General features: G+C 40.9%; 1 protein-coding gene across 1 annotated transcript in view; it reads right to left on the bottom strand.

The window, feature by feature from the left end:
- The window catches only part of ALDH1A1 (aldehyde dehydrogenase 1 family member A1), a 93,474-nt gene that overhangs the window by 28,590 nt on the left and 39,954 nt on the right, over positions 1 to 24,930 (bottom strand). The window contains exons 5-9 of the mRNA XM_073634396.1: positions 22,858 to 22,919; positions 22,115 to 22,243; positions 13,598 to 13,711; positions 11,821 to 11,923; positions 6,489 to 6,673 (exon numbers count right to left, since the gene is read on the bottom strand). Coding sequence (XP_073490497.1) covers positions 6,489 to 6,673; positions 11,821 to 11,923; positions 13,598 to 13,711; positions 22,115 to 22,243; positions 22,858 to 22,919 — 593 coding nt within the window. The remainder of the gene's footprint in view (positions 1 to 6,488; positions 6,674 to 11,820; positions 11,924 to 13,597; positions 13,712 to 22,114; positions 22,244 to 22,857; positions 22,920 to 24,930) is intronic.

The raw sequence follows: 24,930 nt of genomic DNA, 5'->3' as shown, positions 1-24,930 counted from the left end.
GTCCATAATAGTGAAAAAAAAACCTGAATAAAATGATATAACGAAAATGTTGGATCAAGACTAGTGTATAAGTAAGGAAACGATGGGGGGGTGGGGATGATAACTCCAATCCCCCCCCCCCCCCATCGTTTCCTTACTTATACACTTCATCCAACATTTTTGTTATATCATTTTATTCAGGATTTTTTTCACTATTATGGACACTTTTTTTGACATTTATTGTCATTATTGTACATTTTGTGTGCACATAGGTTCATTTATGGACATTTGATACCACCCTTTCATTCATTTTACTTGTGAGGGAACTGTCAGTTACCCATGTTTATGCACTGTTTATTGCACTTTATTTAACTATGATGCATTGTGGGTTTTAGAGTACTTTACACTTAGCACCGCGCGAGAGCAACCTTTATATAATTTTATTCCATATTTGTGTTATGTGAACACTTACAGGTCTTGCAGCTGGTGTTACTATTTCTTATCATCACTCTTTTGTTATAGATACATTTTGTTACTCTTTTTAGCGCGAGGAACACTTTCTCACTTTCTCACAATGTTCGATGTGAGCTTGTTGTCGGAAAGTCCGACCGTGTGTATGCTCCATCGAGCATTTGCTGTCGGAATTTCCGGCTACAAATGTTTGAGAGCAGGTTCTCAAATTTTCCGACAACTTCACTTGTTGTCGGAAAGCCCGATTGTGTGTACAGAACAAGTCCGTCGCACAAGAGCTCACACATGCTCGGAATCAAGCAGAAGGAGCCGCACTGGCTATTGAACTTCCTTTTTCTCAGCTCGTCGTACGACTTGTACGTCACCGCGTTCTTGACGTTCAGAATTTCCAACAACATTTGTGTGACCGTGTGTATGCAAGAGAAGTTTGAGCCAACTTCCTTCGGAAAAAAATCCACGGTTTTGTTGTCGGAAAATCCAATCGTGTGTACGGGGCATTAGCATTGCTTTGCTTCAAAACTGAAGCCTCAAGTTGAGTCAGGAGGCGTTTAAAGCATTTCAATACCTTCCATTCAAGTCTATGGTGATGCTCAGCAAATACTCTGGCAGGCAGTGGCGGTGCGGTTGCGGGGCATACAGATTCGTTAATTTACTGTAAGGGAATAGGCATTTGTGGAGCGGTTTTACCCACACCTAAATGCTCATCAAACGCTTCAAAACTGCCCATAGGGCATTTGGGGAGCGTTTTTAACTCCTCATTAATGCTTGTAAAATGCCAGTCTAATGACCATTCTAAAGCTCATTAAAGCCAGTCTAACGCCCATACTAATGCTATAGAAGTGTTTGTTAAGCTTTAGAAATTTAGTCAAGTGTGAACAAGCCCTAAAAGCACTGACCTCCTTTTTTTATACTGTTGTTTAAGCTACTAATTGAAAAGATGAAAAACATGTTTATAAAATGTAAACTTAAAATATGTTTTGCAATCTCCTTCATATGTGCAATGAAAAGAAGATGTCTTTACCCATTATATAATTTTCATAACCTCAAATAGAAAGCCAGGTAAATTGAACTGTTTGTACTTGCCTTTTAATAACATATGTTTAAAATGCATGCAATTCTAAATAATAGTGGTATATAACAACTCTATTGTGCAATGTCTTCTAACCAAAACTACTCATGATCACTAGATGAAAAGAATTGCTCTGAAAATCACACAGTAGATATGGTGTGAAGTTTTTTTTTTTTTTTTTTTAGTTTAGGACTTGAATTAAGGGATCATATAATCCCCCTTTTCTCAATCTCAGGTTTCTTTTCTAACAATTCATTTTAATTTGTTTAACCAGTAACTCGAGCCAAGCTTCATAATGCACAATTTGTATACCAGATAATGAGAATAGCTACAAAAGTGTTATGCTTCACTGGGTAGCTGTCTGTTTTGTAAGGACATAATATGAAAAGGAATTCTGTGTAACTTAGAGATTGGATCTTCTTAACACAATCAATTTATATCATAGTGTATATATTCTGTTTGAATATTTAAACTGTCTTCTACATGGGAATGACTGGATCCAAAACATACATTTTTGTCTCTGGACCTTTATATAATTATTATCATTCTTGGAAACTACTAAAAACACACATAATTTTCTTTGCAAATGTTTTTACTTTTTTTTTTAATAGAAAGTATGATTAAAAAAGGCACATATCCTGAGTAAATAAAGGTGATGGTTATTTTTGCTCTTTAAGAACAATTTCAGTGCATTACTTCTATAGTTTTGTAGTGCATCTCCAATGTTGATTTCTGTAAACTACTTATAATTGTGCAAACCAGTGTGTCTCAAATTCTCAAAGCCTTGTGGGTTGAAAACGTTTCAACTACCCCTGATGTATCACCAGCTTATGGGTGGGGCCAGCTGATTGGTACCTGAGATAAAGTAAAGGTATACAGGGGGTACAGTTATTATTTAGTAAAGTAGAAACAACAATTAATACATGGAAGACATCAGGAAGGTGCTCACTTACAGTTCCAAACACTATGTCAATGGAGCCTCAGTGTTACAGGCAACTTGGGGTATGACAGCTCTTAAAGTGGTCGTAAACCTGTTTGTGATATTTTTACCAACAGGTAAGCTTATAATAAAGCATACCTGTAGGTATAATTAATATCTCCTAAATATGCACTGCAACATCACCGGCGCATGTGCGCTAAAGGAACAGCATACCCGTCCTGTCCCTTCAGAGTACTGTGCCGTAAACTGTGATTCCCATGCGCATGCGCGGGAATAGCGTCATCATGGCTCGGCCAGTCAGGTGGCTGGAGCCTGCGAACCCAAAAGGAAGACCGGGTGAAAATGAAAGCTCTGTCAGCGGTGACAGCACGCTGCTGGAGGGCTTTGTTTTAAGGTAAGTCTCTCATAATATGCTAGTTTGTGATGCATCCTAGCACATTACAACACTGCCTTGCAGGGGAAATGTTTCATTTTTTTACTTTCCAAACTTTACCACCACTTTAACAACATTGGTGGTGCCTTAACACAGTCTTTGTACTTGAGCAGACACTTTGGTAGGCAACAGTACCGAAACAGCATCTGATGAAGGGGGTGGCTGATAGGCAGAACAGCAGTGCAGATTCCTTTTGTAACCAGATAGGAAGGTCCTCATCCCAAGTCTCTAGGGTTTCCAAGTGGCGGCGCCAGGCGCAGCATCCCTGCACTGTTCTTTCTCAACTTCTCGAACCTCTCCTTAGCACTTAGTACACTGTCCCTAGCCAGTGGGGATCCTGTCCCTACACTATCCACTTCGCAAAGGCACAAAAACTGCAGTGGGGCAGTGCTATTTATAAGCAATGCCCTCATAACAACTACAGAGGCCTCAGAGGAACAAAAACTCCTCTCAACCCCTATTCTCTCTGCACAGCAGCGGCCGGAACAGTGCCACCTACAGAGGGGAGGCTGAACTGCGCCCGTCTACAACTCTTAAAATATTTTACCAATGTTGTCAATGTTGTGAATGTAATTGTTTTCTGATGCAGGTTTTACTTATAACTAACTTCAGACACTATAATGCCCTGTACACACGATCGAACATTGATCGGACATTCCAACAACAAAATCCATGGATTTTTTCCGACGGATGTTGGCTCAAACTTGTCTTGCATACACACGGTCGCACAAAGTTGTCGGAAAATCCGATCGTTCTGCGCGCAGTGATGTAAAACACGTACGTTGGGACTATAAACGGGGCAGTAGCCAATAGCTTTCATCTCTTAATTTATTCCGAGCATGCTTGGCACTTTGTGCGTCGGATTTGTGTACACACGATCGGAATTTAACCGATCGGATTTTGTTGTCGGAAAATTTTATATCCTGCTCTCAAACTTTGTGTGTCGGAAATTCCAACGAAAAAAGTCAGATCTCTGACAACACAATCCGATTGTACTTTTTCCGGCGGAAAATCTGCCCGTGTGTACAGGGCATTAGAATTACAAACTATTTGCTACAAGGATATAACTATAATTATGCATACCTTAAACAATGCTAGTTATATGTAAATATCATCATCCTGCAACTAGGCTAGCGACACACAAAAATGCTGATAAGGAAAAAGTGCAAGTATTATATTGGAGAGAGATGGAACCTGCATATTAAGCCACCTGATATAATATGTCAGGCACCCTCATAATAGAGCAGTTGGAGGCTGAGTGTCTTTACATTGTATTTTAATAGGCTGCCAGGTAATCACAAAACTATTGGCTTAAAGCTTTATTACTCCCGTTCAATTGCAGTCAAAAAAGTTTGTGATTACATCAGTTTTTAGCCTTTCTGATTATATTGCTCAGTCAGCATTTAATAGCAGTGCCTTATCCCCCTTCAGCAGCCTTGGGCGGGAGTTGGGAAAACATATTGCATGCTGTAATGTAAAGAGTAAATTTAAGCTTTTTTTTTGCTAAAAATGGTGCGTTTGAAGAACAGATCCAGGAGGTTTCATTTTTAAATATACAGAAAAGTAGTAAAAAAATGGCCAATGCCACTTTCAGCCCTGATGAGTGTTAAACTAGAAAAAGCAGTGTTATTGCCATACTGAACATGCATTGGGGTTGATTTACTAAAGCAAATAGACTGTGTACTTTGCAAAGTGCAGTTGCTCCAGAGCTTAGTAAATGAGGTAAAGCTTCACTTTGCAAAGAATACCCAATCACGTGCAAGGGAAAAAAAACAAAAACATAAAAACAGCATTTTTGCTTGCACATGATTGGATGATAGAAGTCAGCAGAGCTTCCCCTCATTTACTAAGCTCTGGGGCAACTGCTCTTGCAGTGTGCAACTGCACTTTGCAAAGTGCACAGTCTATTTGCCTTTAGTAAATCAACCCCATTGTTTTTAGACGTCTTTTAAAGACAAATCCTGAATTCAAATGTGTTAGATAATATGTATTGTTATTTAATGTAAAGCGCATACAACTATAAAACAATAAAGGTGTTTATGATGACTTTTGTGGTCTTTCCTCTTTTTAGCACAAGCACAGCTTTATGGGTTATACTTGTTATGCTTTGTGGCCATGTTTTCTCTACTCCTTAGCCTGACATGGTGACTTGTGAATACAGTTTCAAATTCTCTCTTCCAGTAAATGATTTATCTTGCCTTTGTGAGTACTGTAGTTATTATCTCCTTTTTTCTATTATACTTAGTAAACGATGTAGTTTCCTATAAAACACTCCTTAATGGACTTGATAAAAGAATGCATAGCCTTTAAATGGTGCTAGTTGGAATGACATGTGTTTGGAATCACTGAAGGTAATACCTAGTTTACAATTCACTACCAAAAAATGATTTGCTGAAAAATTATTTTGATTAACATAACATACAAACCACTAAAAGCCAATAGGTGAACAATAAAAGCACAAACTCATACAGCAGTTTTATATTTCATTACATCATAAAACAAACTTTATGCAGTTGAGAAATACAATGAGCAATTCTAAGGGGATTGTAGGCTTTAGATCATTCTTTGTTGAAAGTGATAGTCTGATTAGACACCCAATAGAAAAGAGCACCAAAAATGCATTTATATTGAAAACAATCTAGTCTGCTTGTTAAAATCTTACAAATAACAGACTTGGTTTTATAGTATAATCTCCCACTACTAAGATATGGGTTTCTTATCTTCTTTTCTGTAAAAAAGATGTACACATCAGAATTCAATTTGGTAGCTGTTCAAGCGGTATGTTTAATCATGTGGCTAGGCCAAGGACTGAACACAACACCTTGGAGTCTGGCCAAAAGCTAGACTAGTTATTTTCTTGCACATTTTGATCCCTAAGCATAGAAAGCCTGGGAACCTGGCAAATTCACACAGGACTGATACAGCAGCTTTTACTTGAATGTATAATTATAATACCTTTGGGTTTGATTATGAGCAACACTCCTTCGTTAATACACACACAAATGAATCATTCTTGCATAACTGTGAAGCTAAAGGTGTTATATTCACAGTGCATCTGGTTATGTGATATAATAGCAAAATACAATCAGCATCTCACCTGCTTTAAGGGAAGATGACCAACACACTGGGGACAGGGAGTTATTTGGGCTTATTCAGCACAAAGAGCAAGTATAATATGCAAGGTGTGGTAACCCATAGGCATTAATTAGAGATCATAGTAAGACAGCCTGAGACTTGTGGTGGAGAGGCTGAGAGAGAGAGATTGCCCACTTTGCATCATAACACCTTAGACTTTTGACTAGAAGAGTAGGAAAACTGTCATCCTAATTTGCTTTCAATTAAGTTTTAGGTATACAGACTATGAGAGGGTGAACTGTAAACATGCAGTACATTATTTCACCGAAAACGATGCACAGACCATGCAAGAAAAGCAAAAATGTTTTTGGCTGTGTGCTGGTCTTGAAAGCCCTAGGCCTTAGCCTTTGTTGCATATTTAGAAATCCATCCCATGTTGCCTTGCTTTTGTTGACTTTAATACATTCCAAGTTCCCTCTTGAGTAGCACTAGGAGTTGATACACTATTGTGGCATACTCACCTGTGGACCTTGGTGTATTCCAGGTGTAAGAGGATCTCCTAGAACTCTCTTTTTTGCCCTCTCAACACTTTTACGCACAAATTCATCATAGATTGTCTCTTCCACAAATATCCTAGATCCAGCTATGCAACATTGTCCCTGATGATAGAACAGACCATGGTGGGCAATCTCTACAGCGATGTCCACTGAAAAGGAAAAATATAACCCACATTACTAAAGAATTATCTGTTAATATATATATATATATATATATATATATATATATATATATTTATATATATATATATATATATATATATAAATATATATATATATACACACACAGACATCTACAGCACCAGATTAAAGCCATAAAGTGTACAGTCAGATTCACCTGTTCCATGCTCCAGTGTCGGGTCTTCTGGCCTGTATGAGACCACTGGCATGCCTCAGCCAACCTGTGGTCAGGCTCTCTCTGGCGCATGAGGAACTTTGGTGTTTGAGCAATGTATCTCAACACTAGCTGAGTCCCACATGTTTCCTTATGACTCCATGACAGTATCTCCAGTGATCCTCTGTGACCCCTGCATATTCCTCAGTGTCTCCAGTGTTCCTTAGTCTAGTGATCCTCTGTAACTCCCTGTCTATTCCAGCCTGCTACCTACAACCAGATCCTGTGTGAGTTTTCTGTGTATTCTAGCCAGGAACATGGATACCAGCATCTGTGTGATTCCTTGTACACTCCAGCCTCCAACCAGTGTGCCTGTACCTCTTACTTCCTTGTACAATACAGCCAGTATCCAGTGTTCCTTCACCTCTATCACTCCCTCTATATTCCAGCAAGCAACCTGCATATCAATACTTCTGTGATTCCCTGTGCATTCCAGCCAACAACTTTTACCAGCACTGTGTGATTATCTGAGCACTCCAGCTTGCATCCAATCTCTCTACACTAGTGTGTCTCTTGTACTTTTCTGTGCCCAGTATCCCAGTGCTGCAATAGACTCGTTAGTATTACTTCTAACATGCCTAGCACCTCAATGCTGCAAGAAACTCGTCCTGGTATATCTGTATTCAGTCTCACATAGTTGCCTGCTTGAGTAAGTCAGATGAGTCATCTTGGAGTCATCAGTAGCAAAACCCAACACTTTGTGGGGTGATCTGGTGAAGATCAGACAGCTCCTTATACCCTGTGCCTTAGCCTTTCTAAGAGCTCTCACCTTCACTGAATGATCTGGCATGCAGACCCTTTTTCTTCAGTGCCATCAAGTATCCAGTCATGACAGTGTCCTTTGTCACTCTGTTACTCTACATAGATGTCTGTGTCTTCTCTGTGGAATACACAACCATCTACCAACTATACCAGGTTGTTACTATCAAGTCCTGGTTAGCTAGTCTGTCCGTAGTGGGAACAGATTTCCCATCCGTGACATCATCTGTATGATTCTACTGATAACATTCTGTACCAAGAAACTATATATAGTCTGGAAGACCCAGCATTGTTCATGCACATAAAGTAACTCACAAAAGTACACCCCTCACATTTGTGTAAATATTTTATTATATCTTATCATTTCTTCAGTGTTGTCACATGAAACGAAATGATAAAATATTTACAAAAGTGTGAAGGGTGTACTCATTTTTGTGAGATACTGTACATGCCTATATGTGACAGAGCAAAATATTCAATGCACTGCTTTGCTGTGAGTTCAAATAGTTGACATCTGGAAAAAGTCAGGACACAAGGTTCATGCTTGCTGAAAAAAAGTGCATATTCACCATTTGCCAGGAATAACTACAATGACTTCCACCGTGCCTTTAACCAACAAGTACCAACATAACATTATACATATGAACCTGTTAAGGTGCCACCCAGTGTTTACGACAGTATATTATATCTCCCTGAAGTATGGGTTAACAAAAAACAAACATACACACTCGCCTCTATGCTGCAGAGTGATCACATGACTGCTGATTGCACAGTTCTTCGTATGCTCAGAGTGGAGAGCAGTGACTGTAAAGCTGGCCATACATTTCTTGTACAATTTATGTACAATATCTTTTAGATTTACCTTTAACTATGTAGTGCACAGGCCTGCCTGATTGGATACAGATTGAAAGTGTTGTTTAGGTTTGACTTCATATTATATGATTTTAGGTAAAGCTAAAGGAAAATTGTACAAGAAAAGAAAATTATAAAATGTGTATGGCCTCTGCTTGCCCTTCCAGCACTCACTGGAGCATCAGGCTGGGGGGGGGGGGGGGGCAGGCACAGTGAGCTTTAGCTCTTAGCCGAATGCTGAGAGGTGGAACCAGCTGTCAATCAGGCAGCTCTGTGGATATTGGCAATAGTCAGGACCCTTCAGAGCCTGGAGCAGCTCTGCCATGTCAGCTGATAGTAGGCAATATCCTGCTATCAGGTGATTCTGGGTCACAGGGAAGCAAAAGTCAGTGCAGTCATGTGACCCACAGGAGAAGTATGGCCAAAAAACTTTGGCCATAATTCTCTTTTGATAAAGTTAATGCAAAACAAATATGTAAAATATACATAGCAAATTATAAAATAACCAATAACCACATCCAACTATGCACAGTGGACGTTTATACTTACATTATTTACTCATATACTGTATATTATATACTATATCTATTATAAATTATGTACTTTATGTGTATATTTATGCATATATATCAAGATGTTGTAGTAGATTGACTATATAGCCAGATTCAATACTTTTTTGCTGTTTGCCGTCCTTACAGTATTGGTTCTTGAACCAGTTTTTGTTTTGACTGTGTTTAGTTGCCTGACTAGGGGTGTTGGGTCCTTGCTTAGCCTTCTTTATGTACTATAACTGATTCAGCCATGAATTTTATTTGCCCCTGAGCTGTAATATGGGTTTCTAATATATCAATAGCTTTCCGTAAGTTTATTAAATATGATGAATTGTTTCATCAAGTGAATGCATAGTCTCTGGCTGATAGTTTTATGCCTTGCTAATTTAATAATAATGAGGATGTGCAAAGTGCAGCCAATCACAGTAAGGAGGTTTACAGTTATCAGTTTTGAACAGTCAAAAAAATAGGACATGATTGCTGGTTGGTTGCCATGACTTTTACATTTTTCACATTGCTATGTGCCTTGATATTAAAGGCTGATCAAGAAGTATATCAAACTGCAAATGTATGTAATGATTAGGGATGAGCCCGCGGTTCGAGTTGAACGTAAGTTTGACTCGAACATCGTGTGTTCGTTTGTTCTAAAATGAACCAAACATATGGAGCGTTCGCTGGAAATTCGAGTGCTGTGGAACGCCCCATAATGCACTGCGAGATCGCAGTGCATTGACGTCTGATGATTGGCCAAAGCATGCACCTGACCTGCATGCATTGGCCAATCACAGCATGCTCTGCATTTAGTGTAGACTAGATATTCAGTGTAGACTCAATATTCAGTCAGTGCAGGCAGTGTAGTATATATAACACAGTGTATTGAAGTGGTTAAGGGGAACCCGGTGCCAAAATAAAAAAATGGTTTGGGGGTCCCCCCAATCCATACCAGGCCCTTCAGATCTGGTATGGATTTTAAGGGGAACCCCGTGCCAAAATTTAAAAAATGGCGTGGGGTCCCCCCCAAAATCCATACCAGACCCTTATCCGAGCATGCAACTTCGCAGGTCAGGATAGGGGGGACGAGGAGCGCCCCCCCTTCTGAACCATACCAGGCCACATGCCCTCAACATGGGTAGGGTGCTTTGGGTCCCCCAAAAGCACCTTGTCCCCATGTTGATGGGAACAAGGGCCTTATCCCCACAACCTTTGCCCGGTGGTTGTGGGGTTCTGTGGGCGGGGGGGCTTATCAGAATCTGGAAGCCCCCTTTATTAAGGGGGCCCCCAGATCCTGCCCCCCCATGTGAATGGGTAGGGGTACCCCTACCCATTCACCAAAAAAGTGTCAAAAAAGTAAAGACAACAGGAGCCAGTTTTTGAAAATTCCTTTATTTAAAAAAAAAAGTGTCCCGCGATGTCCATCCATTTTCATTTACGATGCAGACGGACCTGAAAAATAGAAAAAAAAGCTCCACCTCGATGGGAGGTAACAGCTGTTATATAGGCAAGGGCGGGGCCACCTGGTGATGTAACCGGGTGACCCCGTCCCCTTCTGACATCATGTGACATCAAGTGAGGTCAGAGGGGGCGGGGTCACCTGTTTACATCACCAGGTGGCTCCGCCCTTGCCTATATATCAGCTGTCACAGCCAAGAGACAGCAGTCAGCGGGATGCCTCCCATCGAAGATGGATGGACATCACGGGACACTTCCTTTTAAAAAAAAAAAAAAAAAGGAATTGTCAAAAACTGTCTCCTGTCATTTTTACTTTTTTGACACTTCTTTGGTGAATGGGTACCTGATACTCATTCACATTGCGGGGGGCAGGATCTGGGGGCTCCCTTGTTAAAGGGGGTTTCCACATTCAGATAAGCCCTACACTCCAGACCCCCACAACCACCGGGCAAGGGTTGTGGGGATGAAGCCCTTGTCCCCATCAACATGGGGACAAGGTGCTTTGGGGGGGACCCCAAAGCACCCTTCCCATGTTGAGGGCATATGGCCTGGTACGGTTCAGGAGGGGGGGGGGCGTTCGCTCATCCCCCCTATCCTGACCTTCCAGGTTGCATGCTCAGATAAGGGTCTGGTAGGGATTTTGGGGGATCCCATGCCATTTGAAAAAAAAATTTTGCCCCTTAATATCCATACCAGACCCAAAAGGGCCTGGTATGGACTGGGTGAGGGCAGGGAACCGCAGGCCATTATTTTTCAATGGTTTTTCATCTATATTGCTGGGAGCCGACAATACATTACAGCTGTGAGCAATTTTAAATGATATTTTTTCCTTTAGAAATTTAATTTTGCTGCGGGACTGTAATAAACATCGAAAGATGCGCTACTTTACAGGCAGACTAAGGGTACCCCCAGGCACGATATTTAAAGGAATATTTCATTTTTATTGTTTCACTTTAAGCATTATTAAAATCACTGCTCCTGAAAAAACTGTATTTTTTAAAACTATATTTTGCTTAGATACATGTCCCCTGGGGCAGTACCCGGGTCTCCATACACTTTTTATGGCAATAACTTGCATATAAGCCTTTAAAATTAGCACTTTTGATTTTTCATCTTCATGTCCCATAGACGGTGTTCGCATTTTCGCACAAACTTTTTGCTTGTTCGCATGTTCTGGTGCGAACTGAACTGGGGGGGAAGGGGGGGGGGGTGTTCATCTCTTCCCTAGTAATGATATTTTAAATTAACCAGGTAAGTTAGGAAATAGTTAAGACAATATAGTTTTACTAACAATCTGCATCAGCAAATACGATTACTGGACTTTTCCCTCCGAGCTCCAGTGTAACTCTTTTCAGATTACTTTTTCCAGCTGCTTCTTTTATGAGCTTTCCAACCTTAAACAAAAAGAATGGTTGCTTAACATTGTAATCCAGATAATAACTTATATTACCACAGTACATATAGTACCCACCCAGATAATAACATATATTGCTCTGCGCTTATTAAAAACAGACTAGCCATGATAATTCTTCAAGATATCACAAATCATGACGAGTAAAATGTTATCTCTTTACTATTCATTTATCTTCTCCGATTATGGTGGTCACTAAACAGGCTCTTTAAACAGTATACTTAGAGGAAAACTATGATCAAGCTATAAAAGAACATGTATGGTGTTGGCTGCCCATAGCAATAAGACTGTTGGTTCCCTGGAAAGTACTCTCTGGAACATTTTCTTAAAACTTGATGACCCTGCCAGTAGAACATTTGGTTAGGTTATTTCTTTTGATAAGATGACAACACTTTTCCTTCTGCAGTGTTATCACCCTTGATGATGCTGTAGCAGCCTATAAACCATGATTAGCTCCTCTGACAACCCTTTAGATCTGCAGAAACTTAGGAAAATTATGTAAACACCTTGTTCAGACTCTCCTACTGTCTATCAAAGTGTGGAAGAAATTTAGGGAAAAAATAGGGATTTTAAATTTTAAGTAATAATTCTCTGATATTCTGGCAGTTTTGTTTCATTAAACTAATTAATGTTAAAAAGATAGCATGAAATACCTATTTTATTAAACAGGCCATTGAGACCCCCTTTAGCAGTTGGTCAACTGACTGCCATTGCTGATAATTCAGCAATAAGTATACAGTGGTTCATTCCTATCAAAGGAAATGTGCCAGTTAGTAATATGGCAGTGCCAAATCTGACTTTATTTGGTGCATTCTCCAGGATTGTCATCTTTATCCTTGTTTCACTGTTTAGTGACTCACTGACCATAATCAAGAATGTACAGTACTTTGCAAAAGTTTTAGGCAGGTGCGAAAATGCTGTAAATTAAGAATGCTTCCAGAAATAGCAGTATTAATAGTTTCTTTGTTATCAATTAACAAAATGGAAAGTAAACAAACAGAAGGGAAATCAAAATCAAATCAATGTTGGTTTGATTTGGATTTCTCTTCTGTTCATTTACTTTCCAATTTGTTAACTGATAAAAATAAAATATTAACACTGCTATTTCTGGAAGCATTCTTAATTTACAGCATTCTTTTACACTTGCCTAAAACATTTGCACAGTACTGTACGTGTTACACATGGTATGCACATGCATGGTTCAGGTCAATGACTCACCAAGTATTGAAGGAACTGCATGGTAGTGCTTGAACTTGCAACTACAACCCCCACCCCCATAGCCTCTTCTCTGAGACTCTTGGACAGTTGCAGCCACTGTGATTGTAGGTGGGGACCCCCCCCCCCCCCCAAAACTGCCCACAAACCTGAGTGTCGGGAAGAAAAGGAGAGCATCAGCTGCTAGGGAAGCTCGGGATAAAAGTAAGTAAAAATCTTGCTACTGGTATCGCAGGCATAAACAAGCATTTAACCCTTGCTGTGTGGAGAGCCCCTTTGTGGGAGAATTTTTCTACAGGGATTCTTTCCCTAGAGTTTATCTTTAACATTCAATCCATTATAATACGCTTAGTTTGATAGACAGGAGTACCCTGTTAGATGCACATCTGCTATTCAGTATGTTGAGAACCACCATAGAAAAAATGTAACAAAAGACAAATACCTCTGTTGAACCAGTGAAAGCAACTTTATTTACATCCATGTGATTTGATATGGCTGCTCCTGCAGTGGGTCCATAGCCAGGCACGATATTCACTACACCTGGAGGAAACCCAGCCTGAAAGGATACAAAAATAAATAGCATCAATTGTTCTGGTTTGTTAAGTTGTATTGCTTTCTCTTTGATTATAATATGTTTACAAATTGTAAAAAAAAAAAAAAAAAAGTTGTATTTTAACCAGTTAAAGCAAATCAGTGATAAGAGAAATAAAGGAGTTGATTTACTAAAGGCAAATCCACTTTGCACTACAAGTGCATTGCAAATAAAAGGATATGAAGACAATCATTTGAATGACTTTCCAGAAGGAATCACACATTGGGGGTTATTTACTAAAGGCAAATCCACTTTGAACTACAAGTACACTTGGAAGTGCAGTCGCTTTAAATCTGAGGGGAAGATCTGAAATGAGGTGAAGCTCTGCTGATTTTATCATCCAATCATGCACACGCTAAAATGCTGTTTTTTATTTTGCTTGCATGTCCCCCTCAGATCTACAACGACTGCACTTCCAAGTGCACCTGCAGTGCACCTCCAAGTTCACTTGCAGTACATTTGTAGTGCAAAGTGGATTTGCCTTTAGTAAATAACCCCCTAAGTGTCTGTAGTCCTTTCCTCATACTAGTTTCCATTGATATAAAGAAAAAAGAGTGCAGTGCTTAGATATCTATACAGTAACACCAAAAATGATATCATACAGTGATGTAAATAAATAACAAAAAAATGTTCACAAATAAGTGTCAATCTTGACTAGTGATAGTCCTTAGTGATCTATAAGTCTCTCTGGACCACTCCAACAAAGTGCTTCAATGTGTCCCACCACTAATCCAATGTACTCACCAGAAAATGTTGCTGCACAAGTTATAGGCAGCAAACTTGGCTCAACAAGGATTAAGCACAGGAGTGTGAAATGCAACTGTGGGTTGAGTGTGTGTGGCATGTCTTACATTCACATTTTTGCACAAAAAGGAGCTGCTTTTATCTTCTGGAAGTGCCGCTATCCTTTTCTTTTCTACTCACCAAAAAATATTGCTGCACAAGTTATAGGCAGCAAACTGTGCTCAAAAGTGTCATCCAGATCTTAAAATGGAACCCTAGGGGGCATACTACCAGGAGTGATGGCCTTTTGGAGATGACAATCACCAGGTTAATAGCCTTTGAGGACAGCAGATGGATGTCAGGACTTTGTGGAATGCATGTTCACCAAAAGGCAAAGAAATTGATAATAGTGTAATATTTAAAAAAGGGAATATTTGTGTGCTTAAATGAAATATGAAAGCTGAAACACTACTGTGTGCATAACCATTAAAATTGTGTAATGCCCGGATCAAATGGCTGTGCAAAGACTAAAGCAGCATATAGGCATAGTGAATAAGCACTAAAACGCAGCAATCCACACTTAAAGGACAATTCCCAATTGAGGGAATATCAAGTGAAAAAATCATCACAGGTGTGTCCCACCACCAATATCATGTGCTTGCCAGATCAAATGGCTGCACAGAAATGTGAACAGCAAGTAAGAACCATACACATCACCAGGTCCCCACGATGTGCACAACTACTAGTATAATGCACTCACTAGATCGGATGGCTGCAAAAAAATGTGAACAGCAAGTGGGCATCAGGGATCCACATTTTCTAGGGATGTCCCCTTTAAGGAAAAATCCTCACACAGTGGCACTGACCAGGTATGCGATATGCAGCGGCATCAATGGATAATGGGACTGAATGGGAAGGAGTTGTTATAAAAAGCATTTGTCCCATACAGTCCCATTATCCATTGATGCTGCTGCATATTGCATACCTGGGGGATCATCCCTAAAAAGTGTGGCTCGCTGATGCCCACTTGCTGTTCACATTTTTGTGCAGCCATCCAATCTAGTGAGTGAATTATACTAGTAGTTGTGCACATGGTGGGGACCTGGTGCTGTGTATTGTGCTTACTTGCTGTTTACATTTGTCCAGCCATTTCATCTGGTGAGCGCATTATATTGGTGGTGGGACACACCTGTGGTGATTTTTTTCACTGGATATTTCCTCAAAAGGGAATTGTCCTTTAAGTGTGGACTGCTGCGTTTTAGTGCTTATTCACTATGCCTATATGCTGCTTTAGTCTTTGCACAGCCATTTGATCCGGACATTACACCATTTTAATGGTTATGCACACAGTAGTGTTTCAGCTTTCATATTTCATTTAAGCACACAAATATTCCCTTTTTTTAAATATTACACTATTATCAATTTCTTCGCCTTTTGGTGAACATTGTCTTTTAAGTGTGCTTATTCACTACACATATATGCTGTTCTGAGACTCTTAATAGTACTCAAGGCCAATTTTATTTCTACCCCTAATTGTAGAAAAGCAAGAATTCTGCCTATGATATACCTCCGAGGGTGCCAACCCTTGGATTTACACCAGGAAACATAAGCCCTCCAGACTCTATAATATATCGTTCTGGAAGCTGGCTTCCTTGCATTAATCAGGGTAGAGATAACTGACCCGGAAAGCCCACGTTTCTTCAGAATGTGGGTTTCAATAGCCAAGCCGTTAAATTTAGAGACCGTAAGGAAGGATGGAATATCGGTCCCTGAGAGAGCAGATCTGGCCGTAGTGGGAGGGAACATGGGCCCTCCACTGCCATCTTTACGATTTCTGCATACCATGACCTTCTGGGCCATGCTGATGCCACCAGAATTACCGGCTTTCTTTCCAGCTTGATCCTGCAAAGAAGTCGTGACAGCAACTGAATAGGGGGGAATGCATAGAGCAGTGAAAACCTATCCAAGGGGTCACCAACGCATCCATTCCACATGTGAATGGATCCCTTGTTCTGACCACAAAGTTGACTAATTGTTGAACCTGGATGCTAGAAGATCTATATCCATAGTCCCCCATCTTTGGCAAACAGCCCGAAATATGTCAGGGTGAAGAGACCATTCCCCTGGCAATAACTACTGGGGACCGCCTGCCAATTCTCTACTCCCGGAATGAAGACTGCTGAAAGACATGGAACATTCCTTTCTGCCCAAGTTAGAATATGGTTCACCTCTCTCTGCGCTGAGAGAATTTTGGTGCCCCCATGGTGATTGATATAGGCCACAGCTGTGGCATTGTTTGATTGAATCCTGACAGGACAATCTCGTAACCTAAAAGTCCAGGCCTTTAGAGCCAGATGTACTGCTCGAATCTTTAGAATTTTGATGGGCAAGGTTTTTTCGGTTCTTGACCACTGTCCCTGGACAGTTGTCTTTTCTAGTACTGCTCCCCAGCCTGAAAGGCTGGCATCTGTCGTTACCACTTTCCAGATGACTGGTCTGAAGGATTTTCCTCTCAGTAAATTCTGGCTTAGTAACCACCAAGTGAAGTTTTGGGACACTCTTGGGGACAGCTGTATTGGTAAGTCTAAAGCTTGTATTGTTTTGTTCCAAGCAGACAGGATACTGTTTTGCAACAGTCTTGAATGAAACTGGGCATAGGGAACTGCTTCGAATGAAGCTACCATGGTTCCTAGTAACCTCATGCAAAGGCCAATGGAGGGATCGTCATTTGACCTGACCCTCTGCACCAGCTCCTTTATGGAGTTGATATTTGCCTGAGGCAAGAACACCCTTTCCTGGGCTGTGTCTATGATCAGACCCAAGTACTCCAGCCTCTTTAGCGGTATTAAGGAAGATTTCTCTAGGTTGAGAATCCAACCCAAACTTTCCAGATAGTTGGTTGTGGTGCGTTTGCTTTGCTCCAAACGAGCCACTGACTGATCTATTAGCAATAGATCGTCTAGGTACGCTATGACTGTTATGCCCCGTGCCCTTTAATCTGGCTAGAGGTGGGGCCAGCACTTTGGTGAACACCCAGGGTGCTGTGGCTAGCCCGAAGGGCAGGTCTACAAATTGAAAATGCAGCTGTTCTAACTCGAACTGCAGAAACTTTTGATGAGCGGGAAATATACGGACTTACAGATATGCATAACTGATGTCGATTGATGCCAGAAGTTCTCCTCCTAGAAGGATAGAAACTACTGACCTGATCGTCTCCATGTGAAAAGAGGCGGATCATGAGGAACTGATTTAGATTTCTTAGATCTAGAATGGGTCCACGTCTCCTTTTGGTTTTGGTACCATGAAAAGATTTGAATAAAACCAAAGACCTTGCTCTTTTCTGGGGATCTGTATGATCACTGTATGAACAGAGATTGTCTATTTTCTGGATCTTTGGGAATGCTTGACCTCAGGAAGCGAGACGGTGGAAAGTCCCGAAATTCCAGCTTGTACCCCAGCGTTACCATGGAGATGACCCATCTGTCCTGAATCTCCTTTTTCCAGACTTCTAAAAACTGCAGAAGTATTTCCCTCTTTCCTCTTCATGATGAGGCTTTAGGATTCTGCTTTGCAGGTTTCCGACCCAAGGACTTCTTTTGAGCCTGGGTTTGACCCTGAGGTGTTCCTCTAGAGTCTGACGGCAGAGGCAGTCGCCACTGCCTAGAGGCGGAATCCCCTGGTGCAGGGGAAAGAGCCCATTTACATGAAGAGCGTTTATACTTTCTTTTGACTGGCAAAAGAATACTCTTCTTACTAGAATTTGTATATGTATCCAAGTCTTCTCCAAATAATCGCTCCCCATGAAAACCAGTTAGGAGGCTTTTACATGGTGCTTCAGCTGACCAATTTTTTAACCACGGGATTCTACGCATATGCACAAGCATAAGCGTAAGGTGGGACGCCTGGTGAATAGAATCTTTAATGGCATCTATGGCAAAGCATAATGCCTTTGGTAGTTCAGCCAAATCCCGAGCTTGTTGTGTAGGAAGCTCTCTAAGGGCCTATTTAAATTGGTCCTTTAGGGATTGGCAGACGCCTATTGCATCGACTGCAGGCTGAGTAACAGCACCTGCCAAGGAAAAGGCAGACTTTAGCAGGGATTCCAACTTTTTATCTGCTGGATCCTTAAAGTGGTGTTTCGGCTGAAATTATACTTTTTAAATAAAAATACCCCTATAATACACAGCGTAATGTATTCTAGTAAAGTCAGTCTGTAAACTAAGGTCTGTTTTGTTAGTTTATAGCAGTAGTTTGTTATTTTATAAATTTACAGCAGGCCGTGGCCATCTTAAGTGTGGGCATCTGAAGCCAGACTGTATTTCTTCCTGGATCTCATCCTTGCAGATCTCGCACATGCTCAGTGCAGCACAAGCAGTGTAATAGGTTTCAGGTCGGGTTTCCATAGCAACGGCAGTTTCAGAGGAAGTTGCCGCCCCTTCCCAGAAGGCATTGCAAAAAGGAAATGATGCGATGGGCCGCGGCCAGGGAGGAGGAAGTGAAAAATGAATACAGCAGATATACAGTAGGTGCTGAGAAAAAAAATTTAAAAATATCCAATTTGTTTACAGTGCACAGTTTAGTGAGGGATGCTGAAGAGTTGTAAAAGTGGGTGGAACTCCACTTTAAGCATCTGTGCATTGTCTACAGGACAAGTTAGTCTATTGTTCAGAATGGAAATCGCAGCGTGCTGGTATTTTCCATCTTTTGGAGAATTTCTCCTCCAGAGGATAGAGAATTGAAAATCTCTTAGGAGGGAGAAAATGCTTATCCGGGTGATCCCATTCAGCAAAAATAAGCTGTTCTAGTAATGCATGTGCAGGAAACGCATGCAAAGGATGAGAAGGTTTTAAGGAACCCAAGGAAGAAGCCGTGCTTACAGGAGACTCCGTTAGAGGTAGCTTGAAAGTAGAACAAACCATCTCTGTAAGAGTTTGTATCAGCAATTTCTCAGATTGAGAGGCTGAAAAAGGTTCATCTACCGTTGTTTCTTTCTCAGAAGAATCATCGGTTTGCTTTTCCTCCTGATCGACTGAGGGTAACACCTCATCTTGTGCCCACTGTTCCCCTTGCAAAGGTTCTGAAGTGGGGGAAGGGGATCTAGCATGCTTCCTATCCATTTGAATGGAGGATGCGATTAAAGGCGGTAATCTTTCTTCCAAACCCTGCAGGGAGGAGGAAAGGGCATCTTCAGTCACGTATACAGGGGCTGAGATGTGAGAAGCAGCTGCACCATCAATTTGTTCCAATGGCTCACCCTGGCTTGCCATAACTGGTATTTCAGGCGAGGATGACAGTGTGGAAATGCGACTCGAGATCCTAATGCCTGGGGGTGAAAACCTTTACTATCTTTTTGGTTTTTGTGGTGTCTTTTTTGGCAGGCATAGTCCTAAGTACAAAAACAGAGGCACTATACAAATTTGCACTTAATTGCTGAAAAATAGTCTATCGCTATAAAGTTCAGCCTAGTGCTGGGAAAAGAGTGTCGCTTCTGTATTAGGAATGCCAGTTTTGCAACCCATACGTGTCCCACAGCTCTTGTGTCCTTGTGTTGCAGGCTGCGTGTCTCTTCCTCATCAGCCGAGGAGAGACTGTCACAGCTGTGGTATTTATCTGTTTTTAGCCTGCCATGCGTCCTCGTGGACGTGCACCTCACCGCGTTTAGGCCCCGCCCCCTCCAAGAAAAAAATTCCGCCCCTTTTTTTTATTTAAAATCTTCCGGCGCCTGTGTGCGGCATTTTTCGGTTTCCAAACCCAACATGGGGGAGGGGAGACAGAGACTCATCCAGTGGTAGGCACAGATATAGTAAAAAAACAGCCACAGTAAAACATTAGCGGTATTAGCGGGACATCCGCACCCCCCTGCGGCAGGGGGGTACTGTAAGGGGGGTACATTGCTGCTGTCCCACTAACCCTCTGGTCCCATCAGGGGGGAGAAGAAAACCTTTTTGCAGATTTCTTTTACCTTGCAAGTCTCCCTCCACTTGCTGCTGTAACCAGACAAGGACTGAGCTTACAGTGAAGACAACCTTTTTGCAGATTTCTTTTACCTTGCAAGTCTCCCTCCACTCGCTGCTGTAACCAGACAAGGACTGAGCTTACAGTGAAGACAAAAGAGCAAGGTATGTGCATAGACTCCCTCTAGTGGAGAATTAAGGCATGACAAAATTGTTTCCCTAATGGAAGAAATACATAGATGTTTTTAATACCTAAGTTTCTTCCCTTACCTTATCCTCATCACAGGATTTGCTGAATTAACAGACAATCCAGCCTTCACCCATCACAGCGGGCTGCGTAGCAAACCTTCAAGGACTGGGTCCCTAAAACGGGGTTCCAACTGCCTTGGACCTGTAAAGAGCGCCCCAACAGGACGTTTAGGTAGGACCTAGGCCCTGGGTTCCTGGGGTCCAGCCCTACAAAGAGAGGTGTTACAGGCAAAACCTCAAGCTTTGGATACGAGGCCCCAGGTACCATCCCTTTAGGCCTCAATGGCACATTGGATGGATCTGGTCTATGGAGGCTATTTAAATCCAGCATGGATCCCTCCTGGAGCTCCTCAGACCAACACCTTTAGACACTGGTGAAAAAACTGATGTGCTCCTGGAAAGAGGAGGGGGTCATATAGGGAGTAAACTTCCTTGATTGGGTTAACCAGTGTTAACACCTGAAGGTAGCCTATAACCCATTAAGTAATTACTTAAGGCTCTGTGTCCCATGATGTACGATAAAGAAATATAATTATCTAAGCACTGCACTACTTTTTCTTTATTGTTTACACGTTTGGTTTGGGTTTAAAGATCTTGATGTATGAGGTTAGCTATAATGCAAAAGTCCAGGGAATCCACTCCCTTGCACAATTGCCCATTCCCAGCTGTCATTTTGACAGGAAGCTTCCTCTCTATGTTTTAAAAGTGTTGACAGTGGGTCCTGTATAAATGAAGCATGCAAACTGATCCAGTAGCTCAAAAAGTATAAAGGTAAGTGGACCAGTATTGCGGCTAGGCAATTAGCTTTCTCAGAAGGATAGCTCAAGAATGGTAGCCTCCATGTTTCTCTCAAGACAGAAATCCTTCTGGTTAACAGAGGCTAACTTGCACTGGAGGCTGAAAAGATTGCACTGATCATATGCAGGCTGTATAATAAAGGCATCTTTGGAATGAATAGGTATTTGCTTATTTCCTTTATGGCAGGTCATGGTCTGTTCATTGCTTTAAAGGCTACCACACACCAGAACGCATGTTTGTGCAAAGAGTACAGAAAGTGCGGCTTTTAAAATTGAGCCTGCACCAAACCACATTGTACTATTTTACCATGCGTTTTGATGGCCACACACTCACATGTTTGTTTGATGCATTTGGGGTGCCATTAACAATTATAGGCACCTGCGCGCATCTAGAAAATGACATGGTGTGAACTGGCCCTAATGTAGGCCATGGTTTGTTCAATTCTGTCTTGCTTTTCTGAAGAATGGTACATTTACCCTTTAATGCAAAACTAATAAGTTTCAAAATGAATGCATAACTAATAACCAAATACAATGCAATTGTACTATTGTAATATACTGTATATGTATGTAACTAAACATGCTTTTTAAACAAGAGCAAAGATTAACTGATGTAAAATATTTGCTATTACACAAACGCTCACCTCTTTTATAAGTGTTCCCATGTACAGAGCTGTCAGTGGTGTTTGCTCTGCTGGCTTGATGACAACTGTATTGCCACAGCAGAGTGCAGGTGCGATTTTCCAGGCAAACATTACAAGTGGAAAATTCCACTACAAACAAAACAATAAACAATTAGTAATTTTGCCAATATTTCAACTATTAATGCAATTGTCATGTTACACCTATATTAGATTTATTATCCATAACAAAATAACAGAGCAGAACACAGCAATAATCTTTTGTCTTCTTGGATGAATGACTACAGTAGATCAGACATAGAGAATAATGATGGTGTCTTTCTTAACCTTAGAATATGTTGCCGCGATAGCCATCATTGTTTAAAGTTGGCCCTGGAGCATGCCCACCACATCTGGGCTCCAGTAAAACTCTATTCTTATTAAAGTACAAATAGCCTCTGACCTTCCAGAGTGAACATAAATATTGAGGAGGCCACAATAGTGGTATTTGAACCATATACTATCTACATGACAAAAAAATAACCATACAGTAGCTAATGTGCCTGACAGGACAGACAGTTATAAAAAGGTACGGTATAATATTCAAATAACTAAAAAATTTAGACTTTTTTCCCCATTGAACAGAACTTGCGCCTAATAAATTCTCCTTCAGTTCCCCCCTAACTGACTTGGCCATAACATAGGGAATGCACCAAATCACTAAGTTATTACATCTGAACATTACAGGAAATAATTTCCATACTCACAGGAATAATTTGACCACATACTCCAACTGGTTCATGTCTTGTGAAGGTGAAGTAGTCCCCATCTGTAAGTAAAAAATTCAACAGCTAAGCACCCAAACAAAGGAAGCATTTGGCAATCTGGCAGACTGTCTGGCTTTAAGTTAATTATTATTATACAGGACTTATGTAGCGCAAACAGTTTGCACAGTACTTTACAACCTGAGGGCAGACAGTACAGTTACAATACAATTAAATACGGGAGGAATTAGAGGCCCCTGCTTGTTAGAGGTTACAATATAAAAGAGAGGGTCAGGTGATACAAAAGGTAATAACTGTGGGGGATGAGCTAATGGACAAAATAAAAGTACAGTTGTTAGGTGGAAGCAGCATAGGCTTCTCTAAAGAGAAGGGTTTTCAGGGATTACCTAAAGGTGGACAGAGTAGGAGACAGTTGGACAGATTGGAGTAGGGAGTTTTAGGGACTAGGTTAGTGATGCAGCTGGGGCAGCTTTTTTTTACTTTTTTTGTTTTGTTGAGTGATTGGAAACAAATCGAGGGATTGGCAAAGAGGGGTAGCAGACAATGAACAATTGGGAAGGTGGATGAATGTAGCGGCAGCTTTCATGAGGGATGGAAGAGGGGATAGCCTATGTAAAGGTAAGCCAAAGAAGAAAGAGTTGCAGTAGTCAAGGCGCCAGATAACCTGGGAGTGAATATGAAGCTTTGTAGTGTCATAATGGATTTACAGTATATAGGTAAAAGTAAACTGGACTGAGCCTTTGCAAGCTTTTATTGTCATCTGTGTTGCTATTATAGAGATTTCCCCTCACTTACAACTAAAGAATTGTCTGAATATAAGCTTTAATCAAAGGTAAATTTGGCTAAATAACTACGTACATTAAAAAAACACTATTTTATTCTGATACAAGATTTAAAACTAGATATGACGATTACGGAGAAGCAAATACTGATTGAAATCTGACTGTAACAGATCATAAATTATTTATATTTTATATATATTTTGCTGGATCATTCATGTGACTGATACTGTCTTTAAGGTACATATTCTATCTCAGGTTTGATCACTGCTACTACAAAGCTCTTTCCATTTAACTGCTGCTGTTAAGGTATGATTTATGCCCACAGCCTTGTACTTTGGTTTCCCCTGCTGTAAATAATGGAACTTGATAGGTTTGCTTTAGCTCAATAGAGGTTAATCTAATAACTAATTCATTGTTTTGTTTTGTTGGCCAAGGTCATGTGAGAATGCTTGTAGGCCATTATCCCTAAAGCAACAAAACAGTAAGTTGTTTCCTGTCACAACAACACTTTCTTGGGCCTTCTCGCATGTTTTGTTCAGCAGCAGAAATGGCACAGAGAATGGTCCTGATGTCTTAGGGCACACTCCTCTCAGCGTTCCCACCTTGAAATGCATTGAACATTAGCATGGGCCTATCCGAAAAGCAGCAACCACTTTACTCCAGCACAGTAAACTCCTGTCATGATACCACACCAGTTTCCCATTACATAACCAGAACATACAGAAGAGGAAATCACTCATCTTCACACCCCTATAGATTGGGTCCCACAGCGCATTTGCATCTTCTGTCTGATCTTGTCATCTGCTCTGGCTATTGCTGTGCAGTACAATAAAAATACTCAAAGATTTGGATGCTTATGAACTCTTTTTGAACTTTCCTGCCTAGTGTGGTAAGTTTTTAATAGGAAAGCAGAGGGACTGGCAGGAACACCAGGTATTTCACACAAAGGAAGCAATACAAAGAGAACAAGATACTTTTTCTTGCAAGTACATGGTACAGCAGGCACATATCAGGAATATGAAACGTTGGGTTTACATATTCTTTAACATCGACTCATTAGGGCGTTGGATGAACTCTCCCCTAAATAACCTCCATTTGGGTGTCCAATCGCTCACAGGGGGACACCGCAAGTAACATGTTCCCTGGTGGCAGGAAAACACTGTCTAGCTGCCGCTTGGTGAGCTTACATAAACCCTACAGGAGATCTCCTTTTTACTTCCACAACTGCAATAACTTTTCGACCATGAACTCTACTTTCTCTCTGATTATATAC

This window comes from Aquarana catesbeiana, linkage group LG01 (assembly GCF_042186555.1).
Source record: "Aquarana catesbeiana isolate 2022-GZ linkage group LG01, ASM4218655v1, whole genome shotgun sequence".
Lineage (NCBI taxonomy): Eukaryota > Metazoa > Chordata > Amphibia > Anura > Ranidae > Aquarana > Aquarana catesbeiana.
This window is presented reverse-complemented; position numbering and strand designations above follow the sequence as displayed.